This window comes from Eubalaena glacialis, chromosome 4 (genome assembly GCF_028564815.1).
Source record: "Eubalaena glacialis isolate mEubGla1 chromosome 4, mEubGla1.1.hap2.+ XY, whole genome shotgun sequence".
Taxonomy (NCBI): Eukaryota; Metazoa; Chordata; class Mammalia; order Artiodactyla; family Balaenidae; genus Eubalaena; species Eubalaena glacialis.
The window spans coordinates 171,777,429-171,797,450 of NC_083719.1; the positions used below are offsets into that span (position 1 = coordinate 171,777,429).

General features: G+C 41.3%; 1 protein-coding gene across 1 annotated transcript; it reads right to left on the bottom strand.

The window, feature by feature from the left end:
• Positions 1–15,408: 15,408 nt before the first annotated feature.
• Positions 15,409–16,351, bottom strand: LOC133091174 (olfactory receptor 2V1-like). Its single transcript, XM_061190162.1, is given in 3 exon segments — positions 15,409–16,097; positions 16,100–16,189; positions 16,192–16,351. Coding segments are annotated over 3 exon segments (939 nt in total).
• Positions 16,352–20,022: the final 3,671 nt, after the last annotated feature.

Here is a 20,022-nt window from a genome sequence, read left to right on the forward strand (position 1 = left end):
GTGGAGCCCCCAGATGAGAAGGAGGAGACCTGGTGTGGGGCTGGTCCAGTACCACTGACAGACTTGTGGCTGTGAACAATAGGAGGAGGGCCAGATCAAGGCTGAGTCACCTTGGACACTGGGGAGGTTGCAGAATGAATGTTGGGCAACACACATGTTGGTCTATAACACATCCACCCCAAAACTCCTTGACATTATAAAGAACCACTTGAAAACTTGCTTCCTCTAAATGGCATACAATTGTCTATCATTTTTAAAGAAATGTGTTGATTACTAAAGTCCATATGCATTTTCATAGAAGGAGCTAACAAAGAGCTCACAGTGCCCAGCATGTTAAATGCAGTTACTCATTTTATCCTTCCTAAAACTATGTTAGTTAATAACATCAGTTCTACTGTAAGCTCCTGTTGGCTTGACCTTCAAAATGTACCCAGATGACTGTATAGCACAGGGAACAATACTCAATATCTTGTAATAACCTATAATGGAAAAGAATCTGAAAAAGAATGCATATATATATATATGAATCACTTTGTTGTACACTTGAAATTAACAACATTATAAATTAACTATACTTCAATTTTTATAAAAAGACAAAAAAAAAAAAGTACTCAGAACCTGACCACTTCTGCTGCCTACTGTATTTCCACCCTGGTCCAAGTGTCATCATTTCTCACCTGAATTACTATAGGAGTTTTGTGGTGGACCCTACAGAGCAGCCAGGGTGTTTCTATTTTAAAAAAGGGGGAGGGCGATCATACCTCCTATCTACTCAAAACCCTATCTCTTCATGTAGCCTATCAGGCCTTACGAGGTGTGGGCTGCGTTTTCTGGCCAGCTCTCCCTCACTCTCTCCCTAACTCTCTCTGCTCTAGAACACTGTCCTCAGCCTTTGCTCAGCTGTCCCCTCTGCCTAGAACACTTTTTATCAGTAACCAGACTCCAAACTCTCCCAGGGCTGGACCATGCTCTCTTCTTCACCACTCTGTGTGCACACCCATTTGGTTGCCAAAACTCCACAGGCCCTAGGGATATGAATGCAGGTCTCTTGGGAGCAGTATGAATGAATGATTGAGAAGAGATGTTTGTCCAGTGTGTTCAAGGGGAGGTTTATAGAAGACATGGCTCAAGACATTATTTCCCAAATCTCTCCAAATCCCCTGTGATAGAAACCTGATAGAAGCCAGTTCTTGCTGGGGTTTTCTCCTCCCATCTCATTTCCCTTCCAACTGAGGTAGGAGATAGATGGGCCTCTGGGTTGAGCAGCTGGAGGTTGTCAAGCTGGAGTAAATTGGAGCTTTGTTTTCCCTAGACATGCCAAGCACAAAGTTAATGGCGGGAGCTGAGCTCTGCTGGAGTAAAGAGAAAAGAGGACCACATCTATCACTCCTGAGGTCAACGAAACCTCCTCAACTACACATGAGCAAAAATGCTCCTCGGGAATCAAAAGGGAGGGGGTGTCATCCCATAATATGTGTTGTCATACTCTCTTTAGCCGTTGCACTGGAATCCATCTTAGCAAAGAGATGCGCACGCATATTAGGAAGGGCCCTAAGGAAGTTGAGATGTGGAAAAAAGAAGTGAGATATTTGGCCAGAGGAGAAAAAAGACGTGGAAGAACTGTCCCTATATAAATGATTTAACCGCCTTGTTACTGTGCATCTCCTCATTAGGGAGGATGCCTGCACCCTTTTTCTCTGGGTTTGTATATCTGCCTTGCCTCTGTCTTAAATAAATGAACTACCTCTCTGTTTCCTCTCCCACATGTTATGCTGTGCTAATAATAATAAACTTTTACCTGTTTGTACAGTTTTTGCCTCCTTAAAACATTCTTGCTTTCAAACGGGGCAAGAGCAAGGGCAACTTTTCTTCTAACCTCTCACCTCTGGTGGATTGGCAGCTAGGATTCCTGGTTTTCATCCAGGCTACTCAGGTTCAATTCCTGGGCAGGGAACTAAGATCCTGCTTCAGGATTGCTCACTGCTGTCTCTCTGAGATCACAACCTTGGTGTCAATGATAAAGAATCAATCTGCCCCCAAAATCCTTCTTGCATGGAATGACACATTTGTAATCTCTTTACCTTCCATGGTGTTACTCTTACAGGAAGACTACAAACATTTCTAGCTGTTTATCTTTGATATTTTACACATTGATAGTTATATTTAATGTACAGTTTTAAGAAGGCACAAATCTCTTCACATTGCTTAATAACATAAGAAACACTGAGGATTTTTTTTTTATTAGAGTATAATTCCTTTACACTGGTGTCTCAGTTTCTGCTTTATAACAAAGTGAATCAGTTATACGTATACATATGTCCCCATATCTCTTCCCTCTTGCATCTCCCTCCCTCCCACACTCCCTATCCCACCCCTCTAGGTGGTCACAAAGCACTGAGCTGATATCCCTGTGCTATGCAGCTGCTTCCCACTAGCTATCTATTTTACATTTGGTAGTGTATATATATCCATGCCACTCTCTCACTTTGTCCCAGCTTACCCTTCCCCCTCCCCGTATCCTCAAGTCCATTCTCTAGTAGGTCTGTGTCCTTATTCCCGTCTTGCCCCTAGGTTCTTCTGATCATTCTTTTTTTCTTTCTTTCTTTTTTTTTTTTAGATTCCATATATATGTGTTATCATACGGTATTTGTTTTTCTCTTTCTGACTTACTTCACTCTGTATGACAGTCTCTAGGTCCATCCACCTCACTACAAATAACTCAGTTTCGTTCCTTTTTATGGCTGAGTAATATTCCATTGTATATATGTGCCACATCTTCTTTATCCATTCGTCTGTTGATGGACACTTAGGTTGTTTCCATGTCCTGGCTATTGTAAATAGAGCTGCAATGAACATTGTGGTACATGACTCTTTTTGAATTATGGTTTTCTCAGGGTATATGCCCAGTAGTGGGATTGCTGGGTCATACGGTAGTTCTATTTTTAGTTTTTTAAGGAACATCCATACTGTTCTCCATAGTGGCTGTATCAATTTACATTCTCACCAACAGTGCAAGGGGGTTCCCTTTTCTCCACACCCTCTCCAGCATTTATTGTTTGTAGATTTTTTGATGATGGCCATTCTGACAGGTGTGAGATGATATCTCATTGTAGTTTTGATTTGCATTTCTCTAATGATTAATGATGTTGAGCATTCTTTCATATGTTTGTTGCCAATCTGTATATCTTCTTTGAAGAAATGTCTATTTAGGTCTTCTGCCCATTTTTGGATTGGGTTGTTTGTTTTTTTGTTATTGAGCTGCATGAGCTGCTTGTAAATTTTGGAGATTAATCCTTTGTCAGTTGCTTCATTTGCAAATATTTTCTCCCATTCTGAGGGCTGTCTTTTCATCTTGTTTATGGTTTCCTTTGCTGTGCAAAAGCTTTTAAGTTTCATTAGGTCCCATTTGTTTATTTTTGTTTTTATTTCCATTTCTCTAGGAGCTGGGTCAAAAAGGATCTTGCTGTGATTTATGTCATAGAGTGTTCTGCCTATGTTTTCCTCTAAGAGTTTGATGGTGTCTGGCCTTACATTTAGGTCTTTAATCCATTTTGAGTTTATTTTTGTGTATGGTGTTATGGAGTGTTCTAATTTCATTCTTTTACATGTAGCTGTCCAGGTTTCCCAGCACCACTTTCCTTTTTCCCCCAACACTACTTATTGAAGAGGCTGTCTTTTCTCCACTGTATATTCGTGCCTCCTTAATCAAAGATAAGGTGACCATATGTGCATGGGTTTATCTCTGGGCTTTCTATCCTGTTCCATTGATCTATATTTCTGTTTTTGTGCCAGTACCATACTGTCTTGATTACTGTAGCTTTGTAGTATAGTCTGAAGTCAGGGAGTCTGATTCCTCCAGCTCCATTTTTCTTTCTCAAGATTGCTTTGGCTATTTGGGCTCTTTTGTGTTTCCAAACAAATTGTGAAATTTTTTGTTCTAGTTCTGTGAAAAATGCCAGTGGTATTTTGATAGGGATTGCATTGAATCTGTAGATTGCTTTGGGTAGTAGACTCATTTTCACAATGTTGATTCTTCCAATCCAAGAACATGGTATATCTCTCCATCTATTTGTATCATCTTTAATTTCTTTCATCAGTGTCTTATAATTTCTGCATACAGGTCTTTTGTCTCCTTAGGTAGGTTTCTTCCTAGATATTTTATTCTTTTTGTTGCAATGGTAAATGGGAGTGTTTTCTTAATTTCACTTTCAGATTTTTCATCATTAGTGTATAGGAATGCAAGAGATTTCTATGCATTAATTTTGTACCCTGCTACTTTACCAAATTCATTGATTAGCTCTAGTAGTTTTCTGGTAGCAGCTTTAGGATTCTCTATGTATAGTATCACGTCATCTGCAAACAGTGACAGCTTTACTTCTTCTTTTCCAATTTGGATTCCTTTTATTTCTTTTCCTTCTCTGATTGCTGTGGCTAAAACTTCCAAAACTATGTTGAATAATAGTGGTGAGAGTGGGCAACCTTGTCTTGTTCCTGATCTTAGTGGAAATGGTTTCAGTTTTTCACCATTGAGGACAATGTTGGCTGTGTGTTTGTCATATACAGCCTTTATTATGTTGAGGAAAGTTGCCTCTATGCCTACTTTCTAGAGGGTTTTTATCATAAATGGGTGTTGAATTTGGTCAAAAGCTTTCTCTGCATCTATTGAGATGATCATATGGTTTTACTCTTTCAATTTTTTAATATGGTGTATCACATTGATTGATTTGCGTATATTGAAGAATCCTTGCATTCCTGGGATAAACCCCACTTGATCATAGTGTATGATCCTTTTAATGTGCTGTTGGATTCTGTTTGCTAGTATTTTGTTGAGGATTTTTGCATCTATGTTCATCAGTGATATTGGCCTGTAGTTTTCTTTCTTTGTCACATCTTTGTCTGGTTTTGGTATCAGAGTGATGGTGGCCTCCTAGAATGAGTTTGGGAGTGTTCCTCCCTCTGCTATATTTTGGAAGAGTTTGAGAAGGATAGGTGTTAGCTCTTCTCTAAAGGTTTGATAGAATTCGCCTTTGAAGCCATCTGTTCCTGGGCTTTTGTTTGTTGGAAGATTTTTAATCACAGTTTCAGTTTCAGTGCTTGTGATTGATCTGTTTATATTTTCTCTTTCTTCCTGGTTCACTCTCGGAAGGTTGTGCATTTCTAAGAATTTGTCCATTTCTTCCAGGTTGTCCATTTTATTGGCATATAGTTGCTTGTAGTAGTCTCTCATGATGCTTTGTATTTCTGCAGTGTCAGTTGTTACTTCTCCTTTTTCATTTCTAATTCTAATGATTTGAGTCTTCTCCCTTTTTTTCTTGATAAATCTGGCTAATGGTTTATCAATTTTGTTTATCTTCTCAAATAACCAGGTTTTAGCTTTATTGATCTTTGCTATCATTTCCTTCATTTCTTTTACATTTATTTCTGATCTGATCTTTATGATTTCTTTCCTTCAGCTAACTTTGGGGTTTTTTTGTTCTTCTTTCTCTAATTGCTTTAGGTGTAAGGTTAGGTTGTTTATTTGAGATGTTTCTTGTTTCTTAAGGTAGGATTGTATTGCTATAAACTTCCCTCTTAGAACTGCTTTTGCTGTATCCCTTAGGTTTTGGGTCATTGTGTTTTCGTTGTCATTTGTTTCTAGGTATTTTTTGATTTCCTCTTTGATTTCTTCAGTGATCTCTTGGTTATTAAGTAGTGTGTTGTTTAGCCTCCCTGTGTTTGTATTACTTACAGATTTTTTCCTGTAATTGATATCTAGTCTCATAGCGTTGTGGTCAGAAAAGATACTTGACATGATTTCAATTTTCTTAAATTTACCAAGGCTTGATTTGTGACCCACGATATGATCTATCCTGGAGAATGTTCCATGAGCACTTGAGAAGAATGTGTATTCTGTTGTTTTTGGATGGAATGTCCTATAAATATCAATTAAGTCCATCTTGTTTAATGTATCATTTAAAGCTTGTGTTTCCTTATTTATTTTCATTTCGGATGATCTGTACATTGGTGAAAGTGGGTTGTTAAAGTCCCCTACTATGATTGTGTTACTGTCGATTTCCCCTTTTATGGCTGTTAGTATTTGCCTTATGTATTGAGGTGCTCCTATGTTGGGTGCATAAATATTTACAATTGTTATATCTTCTTCTTGGATTGATCCCTTGATCATTATGTAGTGTCCTTCTTTGTCTCTTGTAAGAGTCTTTGTTTTAAAGTCTATTTTGTCTGATATGAGAATTGCTACTCCAGCTTTCTTTTGATTTCCATTTGCATGGGATATCTTTTTCCATCCCCTCAATTTCAGACTGTATGTGTCCCTAGGTCTGAAGTGGGTCTCTTGTAGACAGCATATATATGGGTCTTGTTTTTGTATCCATTCAGCCAGTCTATGTCTTTTGGTTGGAGCATTTAATCCATTTACATTTAAGGTAATTATCGATGTGCTTGTTCCTATTACCATTTTCTTAATTGATTTGGGTTTATTATTGTAGGTCTTTTCCTTCTCTTGTGTTTCCTGCCTAGAGAAGTTCCTTTAGCATTTGTTGTAAAGCTGGTTTGGTGGTGGTGAATTCTCTTAGCTCTTGCTTGTCTGTAAAGGTTTTAATTTATCTGTCAAATCTGAATGAGATCCTTGCTGGGTAGAGTAATCTTGGTTGTAGGTTTTTCTCCTTCATCACTTTAAATATGTCCTGCCACTCCCTTCTGGCTTGCAGAGTTTCTGCTGAAAGATCAGCTGTTAACCTTATGAGGATTCCCTTATGTGTTATTTGTTGTTTTTCCCATGCTGCTTTTAATATTTGTTCTTTGTATTTAATTTTTGATAGTTTGATTAATATGTGTCTTGACGTGTTTCTCCTTGGATTTATCCTGTATGGGACTCTCTGTGTTTCCTGGACTTGATTAACTATTTCCTTTCCCATGTTAGGGAAGTTTTCAACTATAATCTCTTCAAATATTTTCTCAGTCCCTTTCTTTTTCTCTTCTTCTTCTGGGACCCCTATAATTCGAATGTTGGTGCATTTAATGTTGTCCCAGAGATCTCTGAGACTGTCTTCAATTCTTTTCATTCTATTTTCTTTATTCTGCTCTCTGGTAGTTATTTCCACTATTTTATCTTCCAGGTCACTTATCCGTTCTTCTGCCTCAGTTATTCTGCTATTGATCCCTTCTAGAGCATTTTTAATTTCATTTATTGTGTTGTTCATCACTGTTTGTTTGCTCTTTAGTTCTTCTAGGTCCTTGTTAAACGTTTCTTGTATTTTCTCCATTCTATTTCCAAGATTTTGGATCATCTTTACTATCATTACTCTGAATCCTTTTTCAGGTAGACTGCCTATTTCCTTTTCATTTGTTAGGTCTGGTGGGTTTTTGCCTTGCTCCTTCATCTGCTGTGTGTTTCTCTATCTTCTCATTTTGCTTAACTTACTGTTTGGGGTCTCCTTTTTGCAGGCTGTAGGTTCGTAGTTCCCGTTGTTTTTGGTGTCTGTCTCCAGTGGCTAAGGTTTGTTCAGTGGGTTGTGTAGGCTTCCTGGTGGAGGGGACTGGTACCTGTGTTCTGGTGGATGAGGCTGGATCTTGTATTTCTGGTGGGCAGGTCCACGTCTGGTGGTGTGTTTTGGGGTGTCTGTGGCCTTATTATGATTTTAGGCAGCCTCTCTGCTAATGGATGGGGTTGTGTTCCTGTCTTGCTAGTTGTTTGGCATAGGGTGTCCTGCACTGTAGCTTGCTGGTCGTTGAGTGGAGCTGGGTCTTGGCATTGAGATGGAGATCTCTGGGAGATTTTTGCCATTTGATATTACGTGGAGCTGGGAGGTCTCTTGTGGACCAATGTCCTGGCCTTGGCTCTCCCACCTCAGAGGCACAGCCCTGATGCCTCACCAGAGCACCAAGAGCCTGTCTTCAACACTGCTCAGAATAAAAGGGAGAAAAAAAAAGAAAGAAGATAAAATAAAATAAAATAAATTAAAGTTATTAAAATAAAAAATAATTATTAAGAAAAAAATTTTTTAAGTAATAAAAAACAAACAAAAACGGACAGACAGAACCCTAGGACAAATGATAGAAGCAAAGCTATACACACAAAATCACACATAGAAGCATACACATACACACTCACAAAAAGAGAAAAAGGGAAAAATATATATATATATTGTTGCTCCCAAAGTCCACCTCCTCAATTTGGGATGATTCGTTGTCTATTCGGGTATTCCACAGATGCAGGTACATCAAGTTGATTGTGGAGATTTAATCCGCTGCTCCTGATGCTGCTGGGAGAAATTTCCCTTTCTCTTCTTTGTTCGCACAGCTCCTGGGGTTCAGCTTTGGATTTGGACCCGCCTCTGCGTGTAGGTCGCCTGAGGGCGTCTGTTCTTTGCTCAGACAGGATGGGGTTAAAGGAGCAGCTGATTGGGGGGCTCTGGCTCACTCAGGCCGGGGGGAGGGAGGGGTACGGATGCGGGGCGAGCCTGCGGCAGCAGAGACCAGCGTGACGTTGCACCAGCCTGAGGCGCGCTGTGTGTTCTCCCGGGGAAGTTGTCCCTGGATCACGGGACCCTGGCAGTGGCGGGCTGCACAGGCTCCCGGGAGGGGAGGTGTGGAGAGTGACCTGTGCTTGTACACAGGCTTCTTGGTGGCGGCAGCAGCAGCCTTAGCGTCTCATGCCCGTCTCTGGGGTCCGCGCTGATAGCCACGGCTCGCGCCCGTCTCTGGAGCTCCTTTAAGCGGCGCTCTTAATCCCCTCTCCTCGCGCACCAGGAAACAAAGAGGCAAGAAAAAGTCTCTTGTCTCTTCGGCAGCTCCAGACCTTTTCCCGGACTCCCTCCCGGCTAGCTGTGCCGCACTAGCCCCTTCAGGCTGTGTTCACGCGGCCAACCCCAGTCCTCTCCCTGGGGTCTGACCTCCGAAGCCCGAGCCTCAGCTCCCAGCCCCCGCCCGCCCTGGCGGGTGAGCAGACAAGCCTCTCGGGCTGGTGAGTGCTGCTCGGCGCCGATCTTCCGTGCGGGAATCTCTCCACTTTGCCCTCCACACCTCTGTGGCTGCGCTCTCCTCCGTGGCTCCGAAGCTTCCCCCCTCTGCCCCCCGCAGTCTCCGCCCGCGAAGGGGCTTCCTAGTGTGTGGAAACCTTTCCTCCTTCACAGCTCCCTCCCACTGGTGCAGTTCCCGTCCCTATTCTTTTGTCTCTGTTGTTTCTTTTTTCTTTTGCCCTACCCAGGTACGTGGGGAGTTTCTTGCCTTTTGGGAGGTCTGAGGTCTTCTGCCAGCGTTCAGTAGGTGTTCTGTAGGAGTTGTTCCACGTGTAGATGTATTTCTGATGTATTTGTGGGGAGGAAGGTGATCTCCGCGTATTACTCTTCCGCCATCTTGAAGCTCCTCCTCAATAAAAATTTTTTAAGATGAAAATAGCAAGAGTTGACAAGGATGAGGAGAAAGTGGAACTCTCATACATTGCTGATGAGAATGTAAAATGGTGCCGCCACTAGGTAAAAAGTTTTGTGGTTCCTCAAAAATTTAAATATAGAATTAATCATATGACATATCATTCAGCTAATTCCACTCTCAAAACAATTGAAAACAGATATCAAACAAATACTTGTACACTAGATTCACAGCAGCATTATTTACAATAGCCAAGTGGTAAAAACAATCCAAATATTCATCAACAATGAACGGATAAACAAAATGTGGAATATACATGCAATGCAATATTCTTCAACCATAAAAGGAATGAATTACTGATATGTGCTACAATGTAGTTAAACCTTGAAAGCATTATGGTAGGGGAAAGAAGCCAGACACACAAGGTCACATGCTGTATGACTCCATTTATGCAAAATATCTAGAATTGGTAAAGCTATAGAGACCGAAAGCCGGTTGTGGTTGCCAAATGCTGAGGGGATTAGGGAATAGGGAATCACTGTTTAATGGCTATGGGCTTTCCTTTTGGGGTGACAGAAATGTTTTAGAAGTAGAGAGAGGTGGTGATTGCATGTCATTGTGAATGTACTAAATGCCACTGAATTATTCATTTTAAAATAATTTTATGTTACATGAATTTCACCTCAGTAAAAAATAAATAAATAAATAAGTGACAAGAGGCGAAGGCAGAACTTATGCGGATGGATACAGGAAAGAATAGAAACTTTTGAAAAGACCCTGTAATAAGCTCACCTAGGCCGGCTGTCTTGAAGGGCATACCTATTCTTCTGTAGATAAACTCAAACCACTCTTTTGTTGCCTCTGGACTCTTAATTAGTATCAGATCTCAGTATGCTTCAAGGGAACAGGTACAAAGTCTGACCCGAGAGAAAGCACTTACACTTTAAAAGAATAGTAATGTTTTGCTAACTTATGCTGCATGAAAATGGGAACTATATTGTGCAGATGCATTCTAAGAGTGTTAGATTAAGGAAGAATGTAACTATGAAATTATTGGTACGAGTATGGATTTAATGTGTAATTTCAAGTGACTGGAAGTCTTATTAACAGTTTGCTTGATTAATTGGCTGAAATTTGGACTTAACTGTGGCCTTCACTGAAGTCTTGAAGCTAAAACTTCCGTGGAATTATGAGAGACATAAATCCACAGTAGGTGCAGTAGGAATTTTGGAGTGAACTTATGATATGCATTCACCTCCACTACATTTTCAGAACAAAAACCCAAATCTTTCTTAAGGCATAGAGAAATACATTAGTAAGGGAAAACCAGCTTCTTTTAAAAGCTCTTTGCTGACTGTTCTCTGCAGGCCAAGTATGTTGGTGCAAGATGCTGCCACTAAGAGAGGCCTCTCTAATTTTTTCGATGAATTTATGGGTTATTGGAGTAACAGGAGCCAGGTGAGAGTGATGAGCTACCAGAGACGAGGTGGATGCAGTGTTCATAATGTACAGCAGGGATGACTGGTAAATAGAATGCTTTGATCCTGAGAACCTCTGTTGGTGGCTAATTGATCACAGTGTCTCTCAGAATGAAATGGGAAGCCTTAATCTACAAATTTGGAAAAAATCAAGGTCTGGTAGCCAGAAACTTGATGTAAGTCTTTACAATGATGAGTCAAGGCCTCCTACCTAGTTTCTAGACCTAAGCCAGTTCATGGACCTGAAACCTCCTAATTAGATTGGGTCCCCTTGTGGAAGAACCCTAAAACACTACCAACAGTATATACTGTAAGTCTTCTTCTAAACCTTCACCCAGAAGGATGTGTTGCCAATTACTAGAGTGACCATACATGGGGAAAACAGTTATATTCAAACATTTTAGGAATTAAAAGTGTTGTCTGGGGCTTCCCTGGTGGCGCAGTGGTTGAGAATCTGCCTGCCAATGCAGGGGACACGGGTTCGAGCCCTGGTCTGGGAAGATCCCACATGCCGCGGAGCAACTGGGCCCGTGAGCCACAATTACTGAGCCTGCGCGTCTGGAGCCTGTGCTCCGCAATGGGAGAGACCGCGATAGTGAGAGGCCCGCGCACCGCGATGAAGAGTGGCCCCCACTTGCCGCAACTAGAGAAAGCCCTCGCACAGAAACGAAGACCCAACACAGCCAAAAATAAATAAATAAATAAAATTAAAAAAAAAAAAAATGTTGTCTGTTGACTTACCCCCAAAATAACACCAGAATAACCTGCAGATCAAACAAGGCCAAGATTATTACTTAATTAGAAAAGGTAAACACCATCTTGACAGAATCTTAGTTTCATAACGGAAGATCAATATTTAATGTGTATAGTTTTAGGAACTGGATTTGAGTAGTTTGAAGTGGCTCTAACAATGCAGGGATCTGACTGGAACTGGTCAAAATCCATGATTTAACAGGATTGATGGTCACCATGAGCATGAGTTGGGGAGGAGTCTTGGTGAGAAAACAATTATTTGGTAAGAAGCTGAGTTTGGCCAGCTGAGTCATCCATCGTCCAGAAAAGAGGACTGATTGAACAGTCTACTGCTCAGATAAAGCTAACAATGAAGTTATGTTCTGACTTACAGCCTTATCATCCTGGGCAAGAATTTCCTGGAATATATAGAAAAGTCTTATTGATGTAAGGGCTTTCATTTTGAATCTTGATAATTAAGTCATGTGAATGCAGATAGATGGTCTTAGTTTGCTCTAGATAGTGGCTCTAAATTGATACTAATTTCTTGTGACCCCACACTCCACTGCAGTCTACCAAAGTGGGGGTTTATGATGATGAGGTGATAAGTGGTGTTTTGGCCCAAGTTCAAATCACAGTGGTCCAAGTAGGTCTGTAAACCTATCGCGTAGCTGTTTCCCAGATCCTTAATGTATATTTGGAATAGTCATACCCAGCAACTAGCAGGAAACCCATACTGGCTCTCTGAACCGTAGCGGGAGTTTTATTATGGTAGAAAGAACAAGTGGAAGCTTAGGAACTTCTATTTCCTACCAGACAGTAAACAAAAATTAATACTGCATCTCTAGGAGACCTGCATGTATTAATGCTACCATAAACTTGAAATGTGCACATCTTTTTTTGGTCTTTACAGAAGGTGAGTGGACCTTAGAAAATTACTATAGATTGTTGTAAAGTTAATTAGATGGTAACTTTAACTGCAGTGGCTGTTACCACCTATGTACTTACAGAATGCCTCAGATATAATCAAAGTACCCTGCTCAAAATTGCTTCTGATCAGGAAATTATTTCACAGCAAAAGAATGGCAGCAATGGACTTGTGTCCATAGAACTGACTGGTCTTGTATGTGTGTCATCACTCAGAAGCAGTTGGCCTCAGTTATGGTACCAACTCATTTACAGTGTCATTTCAGAAATAAGACCCTGAAAATATGGAGTTCTATCTCATAAAATGCAATATGTGCTTTGATTCAGTAATCAATATATGGGGCTATTTCTCCCATAACTGAACAACAATGGTCCCATCCAATAGAACTTGAAATTTTACCTGGTTATTTTAGACTTCTCATGCCAGTGAACTAATAGGTAAATAAGACAGCAGCTCCACTGGAGTGGGGTGGGTTGATTGATATCAATTACAAGGGTTATAGAGGACAATCCTGAGACAGGGGATTCTCTGGGGCATCTTTCAATTCTTCCATGTCCAATAGTAAAAGATAATGGAAAAGTACAGCCACCAAAAATACAGGAAGTACCACTGAGGATTCAGACCTTTCTGGAATGAAGACTTAGAGTACACCACCAGATAAATTATCCCAAAGACATGAGGTTCTAGCTGAGAGCAAAGGAAATAAGGAATGGAAAATGGAAGAAGAAATTTATAAATATCAATTATGGCTTCATGATCAATTAGCCTGGTGGTGTGTGTATGTGTACATGTATGTGAGCTAGTTTGTTCTTATCTCTCTCTCTGCTCCTTCCTCTTACTATTTGTATACTGATTGCTGTTGATAGCTAATATGCAGAGATTGTGACTGAATATGAGCTATAACTAACATTGCCCATAGATAGATACTATAACTAATGAAGGATAACATGTATATGAAGAATAGTTACACATTGTTATGCTGTTGTTGCTATTTAACAGAAGTTCAAATATGGGTAAAATGATCTGGATGCTGAGTAGCCAAAGGGGTGGACTGTGCCAGTTCTTAAACTATTGCCTCAGCTCAAAATTCACATTTCTACACTCCAATTTTTTATTCTAGGGCTGCTTTGTCTTCAAGGTTCACAATAGGATCTGCCAATAGGGCCACTAGAAGGAGACCGTAAGCCAGGGGAGGAGACAGAAAACTCTTTCATGATTTCCTGTTTTCTTCTGTCCAACCAATCCAGCAATGTCTCTTCATCCTGGCAGTTGGTTTGACTTTGCCGTTTATTTTCACACTCACAGAACCAGTCTCATCCTGTCCTTCAGAGGCACAAGCACTAGCTGACCAACCCCTATTCCTTGGCAGTCTGGGGATAGAGACTCTGCTGTGAACTTCCGGGGTGTCAGAACCAACTGCATAGCCCCCACTTGTCAGAAGGCTAGGACCGAGCTCTGCAATCCCCTCTTTTTCCTCTAGGCTCTGGAGGAACCATCATAAGTCAGGGCAGAGCAGGCTTCTCTATGTCTCCTGTGGGAGACACCTCCATAGGTACCTTCTGAGATATGAATACCAGCTGGTCAGTGGTCACTCCTCAGACATCTGGACTCTAAGACTTCGGGTTTTAATGACTCTAACCTCTCCCTTTACATTCCCAGGCCTAGGAATAGTAGCTTCTTTCTGCAGGTTGTTTATTCCTCTTCAATCCTGAGTGTTCTTGTTTTGTCATTTCAGATCTCAAATATCTGGTTAACAACTCTTTACACTACATTTTTTTCTGCTAAAATAATAGATATGGTTTTATTCCTGGCTGGACCCTGTCTGATATATAAGATATAAAATAATGGCTCAATTTCTGTCTTTATTTCTGTTCTAATATTCAACTTCCAAAACATATAGTTTTACTTTTGCAGAACTTGAAGTACAGAAGTAATCACAGTTGCCACAGCAAATTTGGTATGTGAATAGTGCTTTTAAAAATGTTTTCATATATATTATCCCATTAGATGCCTCTTCCTGCATTCATTCAATAAAGTTTTATTAAGCAACTGCTGTCTATAAGGCACAGAGCCAGGTACTGGAAATACACAAATAATTTCTAAGCAGTAAAGGGTATATTTATATCTCTTAAAGGAAGTTTTATAAAGCCTCTAATGGGAGAAGACTAGGGACCACCCAAGAAAGAATTATAGAGACTCAATTTCTGCCATCTAGAAAGTTTTTATTTAAAATATCCATATTGGGGCTTCCCTGGTGGCGCAGTGGTTGAGAATCTGCCTGCCAATGCAGGGGACACGGGTTCGAGCCCTGGTCTGGGAAGATCCCACATGCCGCAGAGCAACTAGGCCCGTGAGCCACAATTACTGAGCCTGAGCGTCTGGAGCCTGTGCTCCACAACAAGAGAGGCCGCGATAGTGAGAGGCCCGCGCACCGCGATGAAGAGTGGCCCCCGCTTGCCACAACTAGAGAAAGCCCTTGCACAGAAACGAAGACCCAACACAGCCATAAATAATAAATAAATAAATAAAATTAAAATATCCATATTTATTAGGTAAAATCATCAATTTAATAATATAGATGACACATAAAGGAAAAAGGACAGTGCCCAGCACATAGTAAGCCTTCAACAAAACACAATTATAACCAAGAAGAATTAAGAAATAGAGTGAATTTACTTCAAGGACTTCATAAATGATCAATAATGACAATAATGACAATGCATGGCTTCTTCATGGGGCTTTAGATTTACATGTAGTGATTCCTACAGAATCCCTGTGTGGTAAGGCAGGTGTCATGATTCCCATTTATTGATGAGGAAACAGACACTCCCAAAGGGTGAATGACTTTGCAACATTATGCAACCAGGAGGTGGCAGCAACAGGTACCAGATGCCCTGGCTGTCAGTGCCGACTGCCAATCCTGCAACGATCCAGCCCCTTTTTTAGGGCCCCCATCACCTCCCGGTTCCTCAAGCTATAAATGAGAGGGTTGAGCATAGGAGTAAGGACTGTGTAGAAGATAGAGACCACATTGTCATGGCTTGGGGCCTGGTAGCGCCTGGGTCTCAGATAGATAAACATGGCTGCCCCATAGAAGAGGGACACAGCTGTCAGGTGGGAAGAACAGGTGGCCAGAGCCTTTTTATGGGCCTGAGCAGAGTGCATGGGGAGCACAGATCCCCGGAGGCAAACGTAAGAGGCCACGATGATGGAGAAGGGCAGGAGCAGCATGAATACATAGCAAGCAAAAAACAGGGTATCAAAAATGGATGTGTCTGCACAGGCCAGTTTCAATAAAGCTGGCACCTCACAGAAGAAGTGGTCCACATTCCCTGAGCCACAGTAGGGTAAGCTCATGGCTCCTGCCATCTGCATCATTCCATCTATTATCCCAAAAGTCCATGAACTCCCAGCAAGCTGGAGACAGACCCTCTGACTCATGAGGATGGGATAGTGAAGTAGGTGGCTAATGGCTACATAGCAGTCATAAGCCATGAGTCCCAGCAAGAGCCCTTCAGATCCCACAAGAGAGATGAAAAAAACAATTTGTATGCCACAACACACAAAGGAGATGGATTTTCAGCCAGACTGAAGTTGACTGCCATCTTGGGCACAATGGCACAGACCAACATGAGGTCCATGAGGGAGAGGTGACTGAGGAAGAAGTACATGGGTGTACAAGAGGATCAATGTAGATGAGGAAGATGAGGAGGACATTCCCACAGAGAGCAACTGTGGAGACCACCATAACCACAGAGAACAGGGCAAGATCAGCCTGGCTATGAGAAAAGATTCCCAAGAGGATGAAGCCATCTATAGATGATTGGTTCAACCATATCCCCATGGTTCAGTTGTTCACAGTCACCTGAGAACATGGACAGAGAAATTCTAAGATTGAGTGACATGTCTTTATTTATCTCTGGATTATTATTCTTCAGTCATCTGTATCTTTTGTAATTTATTAGAGCACAACAGTATATGCCTAGGGACATACAAGAGGATATTCTTTCATTTTTCCCATGACACAGATGATAGGATCTTTGCTAGCTAATAGAATTGAACCATTTATCTACATTTGTACATATCCATACCAAGAAGAATAGAAACTGAATTATTTTATGTGTCACAGGACTGTTGGACAATCCTCCTTCAATAGGCAAAATATCGGCTTTCCCATATGGCACTGACTCTTTCTAGCTGGGATTAAATGGACTCAGTAAACTATCTCTAGCAGGACTTGGACCATTTCATCCGCAAGAGATAATTCATATATGTTACAATAAAGGAAAGTAATGGAGACTTAAGATGTTCTTTATTTTGCTTAGGCCAAATATCTTGGAATCATTTTTTAATTCCTCTGTCTTTTATTCCCTAGATCCAAACCATCAGTAAAGCCTCTTGGCTACACATTCAGAATACCTCAGAATCCAATGAATGCTTATCCCCACTGCAACTGCCCTGGTCCAAGCCACCATCTTCTCTCAGATGGACTATTATAGGCTTCTATCCAGTCTCTTGACATCTATCTTTGAATCCCTTGAGTCTATTCTCATAACTATTCAAATGAGTCTGCTTAAAATGTAAGTCATATGATGTAATTCTCTTGCTGAAAGTAACTCAGTGACTCCCCAAATTACTCCAAATAAAGCCCAAATCCTTGCAGTGGCACACAAGGCCCTACATGATACACCCACCCACACACACACACACACACACACACACACACTCATATACACTGATACGTCTGACCTCATCTCCTACCATGTCCCCTTCACTCACTGTGCTTCCTTGAATTTCCTTGGACAAACTGGACAAACACCCACCTTTGGACCTTTGCATTTTCTTCTCTTTGGAATGCTCTTTCCTCAGATTTCTGTCTCTCATCTGCTTCAGATTTTTATTCAAATGCCAACCTCTTTAGAGATGGCTTCTGTGAAAGTCACTGAAGTTATAAATGTCTTGCATTTTCAAGCCCTCCCCTGCTCTTGGTTTCTCCACAGCACTTATACCATTTAACACACACATGCTTACATTTTAAAACTTTTATGGTCTGTCTCATCCCACTGGAATAAGAGCACCATTTATTATTCACCGTGACATTGGCAGCCCCTAGAAAGGTTGCCTAGTTCATAGTATAACCTCAGTACATGTGTTGATTGAATAAAATAATCATGATGAAGTAATACATGGCTGCAGCTTCCATTTCCTGAAAGTAGAGAGACTCCCTCTTTAATTGATGGAGCCCTTGTTCTTGACATCAATATACTAGTTCACTGCTATATTTCTTCCTCTGAGGGACAGTGAGTGATATAGTAAGAACAATATTGAGGTATTTAAAAAAGAACAGGACTTCTCTGCAAATGGATGATAGTGGCATCCAGGAGACATTTGTTTGGGGTGTATTCATGTCTACCTCACCTCCTTGCAAAGAGGAAACAAGCCAACCCCACAGAACACACTCTTTGTGTGAAGAAACAGAGTAATTTCAAAAACTAGGATAGGCCTGCCCAGATCCACCACCAGGGAGGGAGGCTCTGTGAGCTGAGATCTTACAGAATGGAGCATATCCTGACTCATGCCCAAAAAAAACATGCCCAGGTGTCTTTGCCAACAACAACACAAAGTTGTGATGTTGAAGCTAGCGGGGAGGTCCTACAGGAGCAAATCACTGTTCCTACAGCCTTCAAATACCATCTTGGCCATATCAGCCCCAGACTAAACCAATCAACTGAACCAACCAGGTCCCATAGACCTCACACCAGAAATTCTTCCTCTTGTGCTCAGCATGTACTGTGTGCAGAATCATTCAGCTACATGCGCCTTCAAAGACATGCACTCTACACGTCCTCTTCTCCCCCTCCCGACCCCCCACCACCTTATACTACAATACCATAGAGTTGATTAATGACATTTAAACTCCTTTGAATTCTAATTCTTATACCACTGTGTACTCATCACCTCCACTTGTCTGTGCAATGGGCTTATGCTACCTAAAGTGACCAAATAGAGTCCTTGGTCTCCTCTGGAGAAACACCTGGTCTAACCTTCTTCCCAGGTAAATTAAGGGCAGGTCTGTCCAGCTTCCAAGGATACAACACATGGGTCATATTGAACCTCTCCTTCCCTCGCATATCCCAACATCATAAATCCCTGCTGGTTCTTCCTGCAAAATGTATCTAACCCTGACCACTTCCCAATCTTGCCCATCCCACCTGGCCACACTGTCATCACCACTCCCCTGGTTGATGGTGGCCCCTAACTGAATTTGCCTCATCATTCATTCCATCCTTGCCCCCTATCCCAGTCTCTTTGCACACAGCACTAAAGTGAACCCATCTCTATAAGAAGATGGGTTCTTGAAGCAGAATAAAGGAATGCTTTTATCAGCAGACCTTCCATCACCACCCAGACCTCCTTTTCTTCTGCTCTCCCCAGAATTCCCATGACTCTCGTCTCACCAGCATCCTGTGTTTCCTCCCACAGCAGCCTCGGAGGCCTTGGTCCTTGCTCTTGCCCATTCATGGAAATCTCTTCCCACATATGCTCCACTTTGTCCACTCACCTCTTAACTAACTTTCTCAGCCAGGGCTTCCTCACACCTATTTGGAGTTGAAATCCCTCTTCCCTCCCCATTCCTTCCCTGCCTTATGTTTCTCTTAGCATTCAACACCATTGGGCATGCTACATTTAATTCATATGAATTTGCTTTCTGCTTTCCAACTAGAACCTATATCCCCCGATGCCACTTTTTCCTCATGGGAGGATCCCCGGCTCTTAGAGCAGTGACTGGCATGTATTATGCTCTCAGTAAATACTGTCAAATGATTGATTGTAATATGCAAACAACTCAAGAAACTATTCTAGCATCTCACATATTCATTTCCTGCTCATTAACTTCATTCCTTTCTGCTGACTAGTTAATGGCTGCATTTTTCTTCCTAGAAATGACACCATAAAGAAGCCACCTTGTATCTAAAATATACTTTGGGGGACAAGGTGACTCTATGTCACATATCGGCCCTCTCCTTCCTGCTCCTTTACCTGCATGTCTCCCCACTCATCCTTTTTCCTCCTGTAAACCACTCTTCAACCCAGGAACCCAACACTATGGCCCCCAATCCAAACAGAGGGAAAGAGGAAAGAAAAAGGTCAATGATACATTTTCTTTCTTTAGAAAGAAAAACAGAAATAGATCAAATGAAAAGGACTAGAAGAAAGAAAGGAAAGACACATAACACTGAAAGGTATGTGCCCATCACCTACTCCAAAAAAAAAGAAAAAAGGCTGAAAGAGGCAGACAACAACAGGAGGAAGAAATGCTGATAATTTTTTTTAACATCTTTATTGGAGTATAATTGCTTTACAATGGTGTGTTAGTTTCTGCTGTAAAACAAAGTGAATCAGCTATACATATACATACATCCCCATATCTCCTCCGTCTTGCATCTCCCTCCCACCTTCCCTATCCCACCTCTCCAGGTGGTCACAAGTTGGGAGGGGTAGAGCAAACAGAAT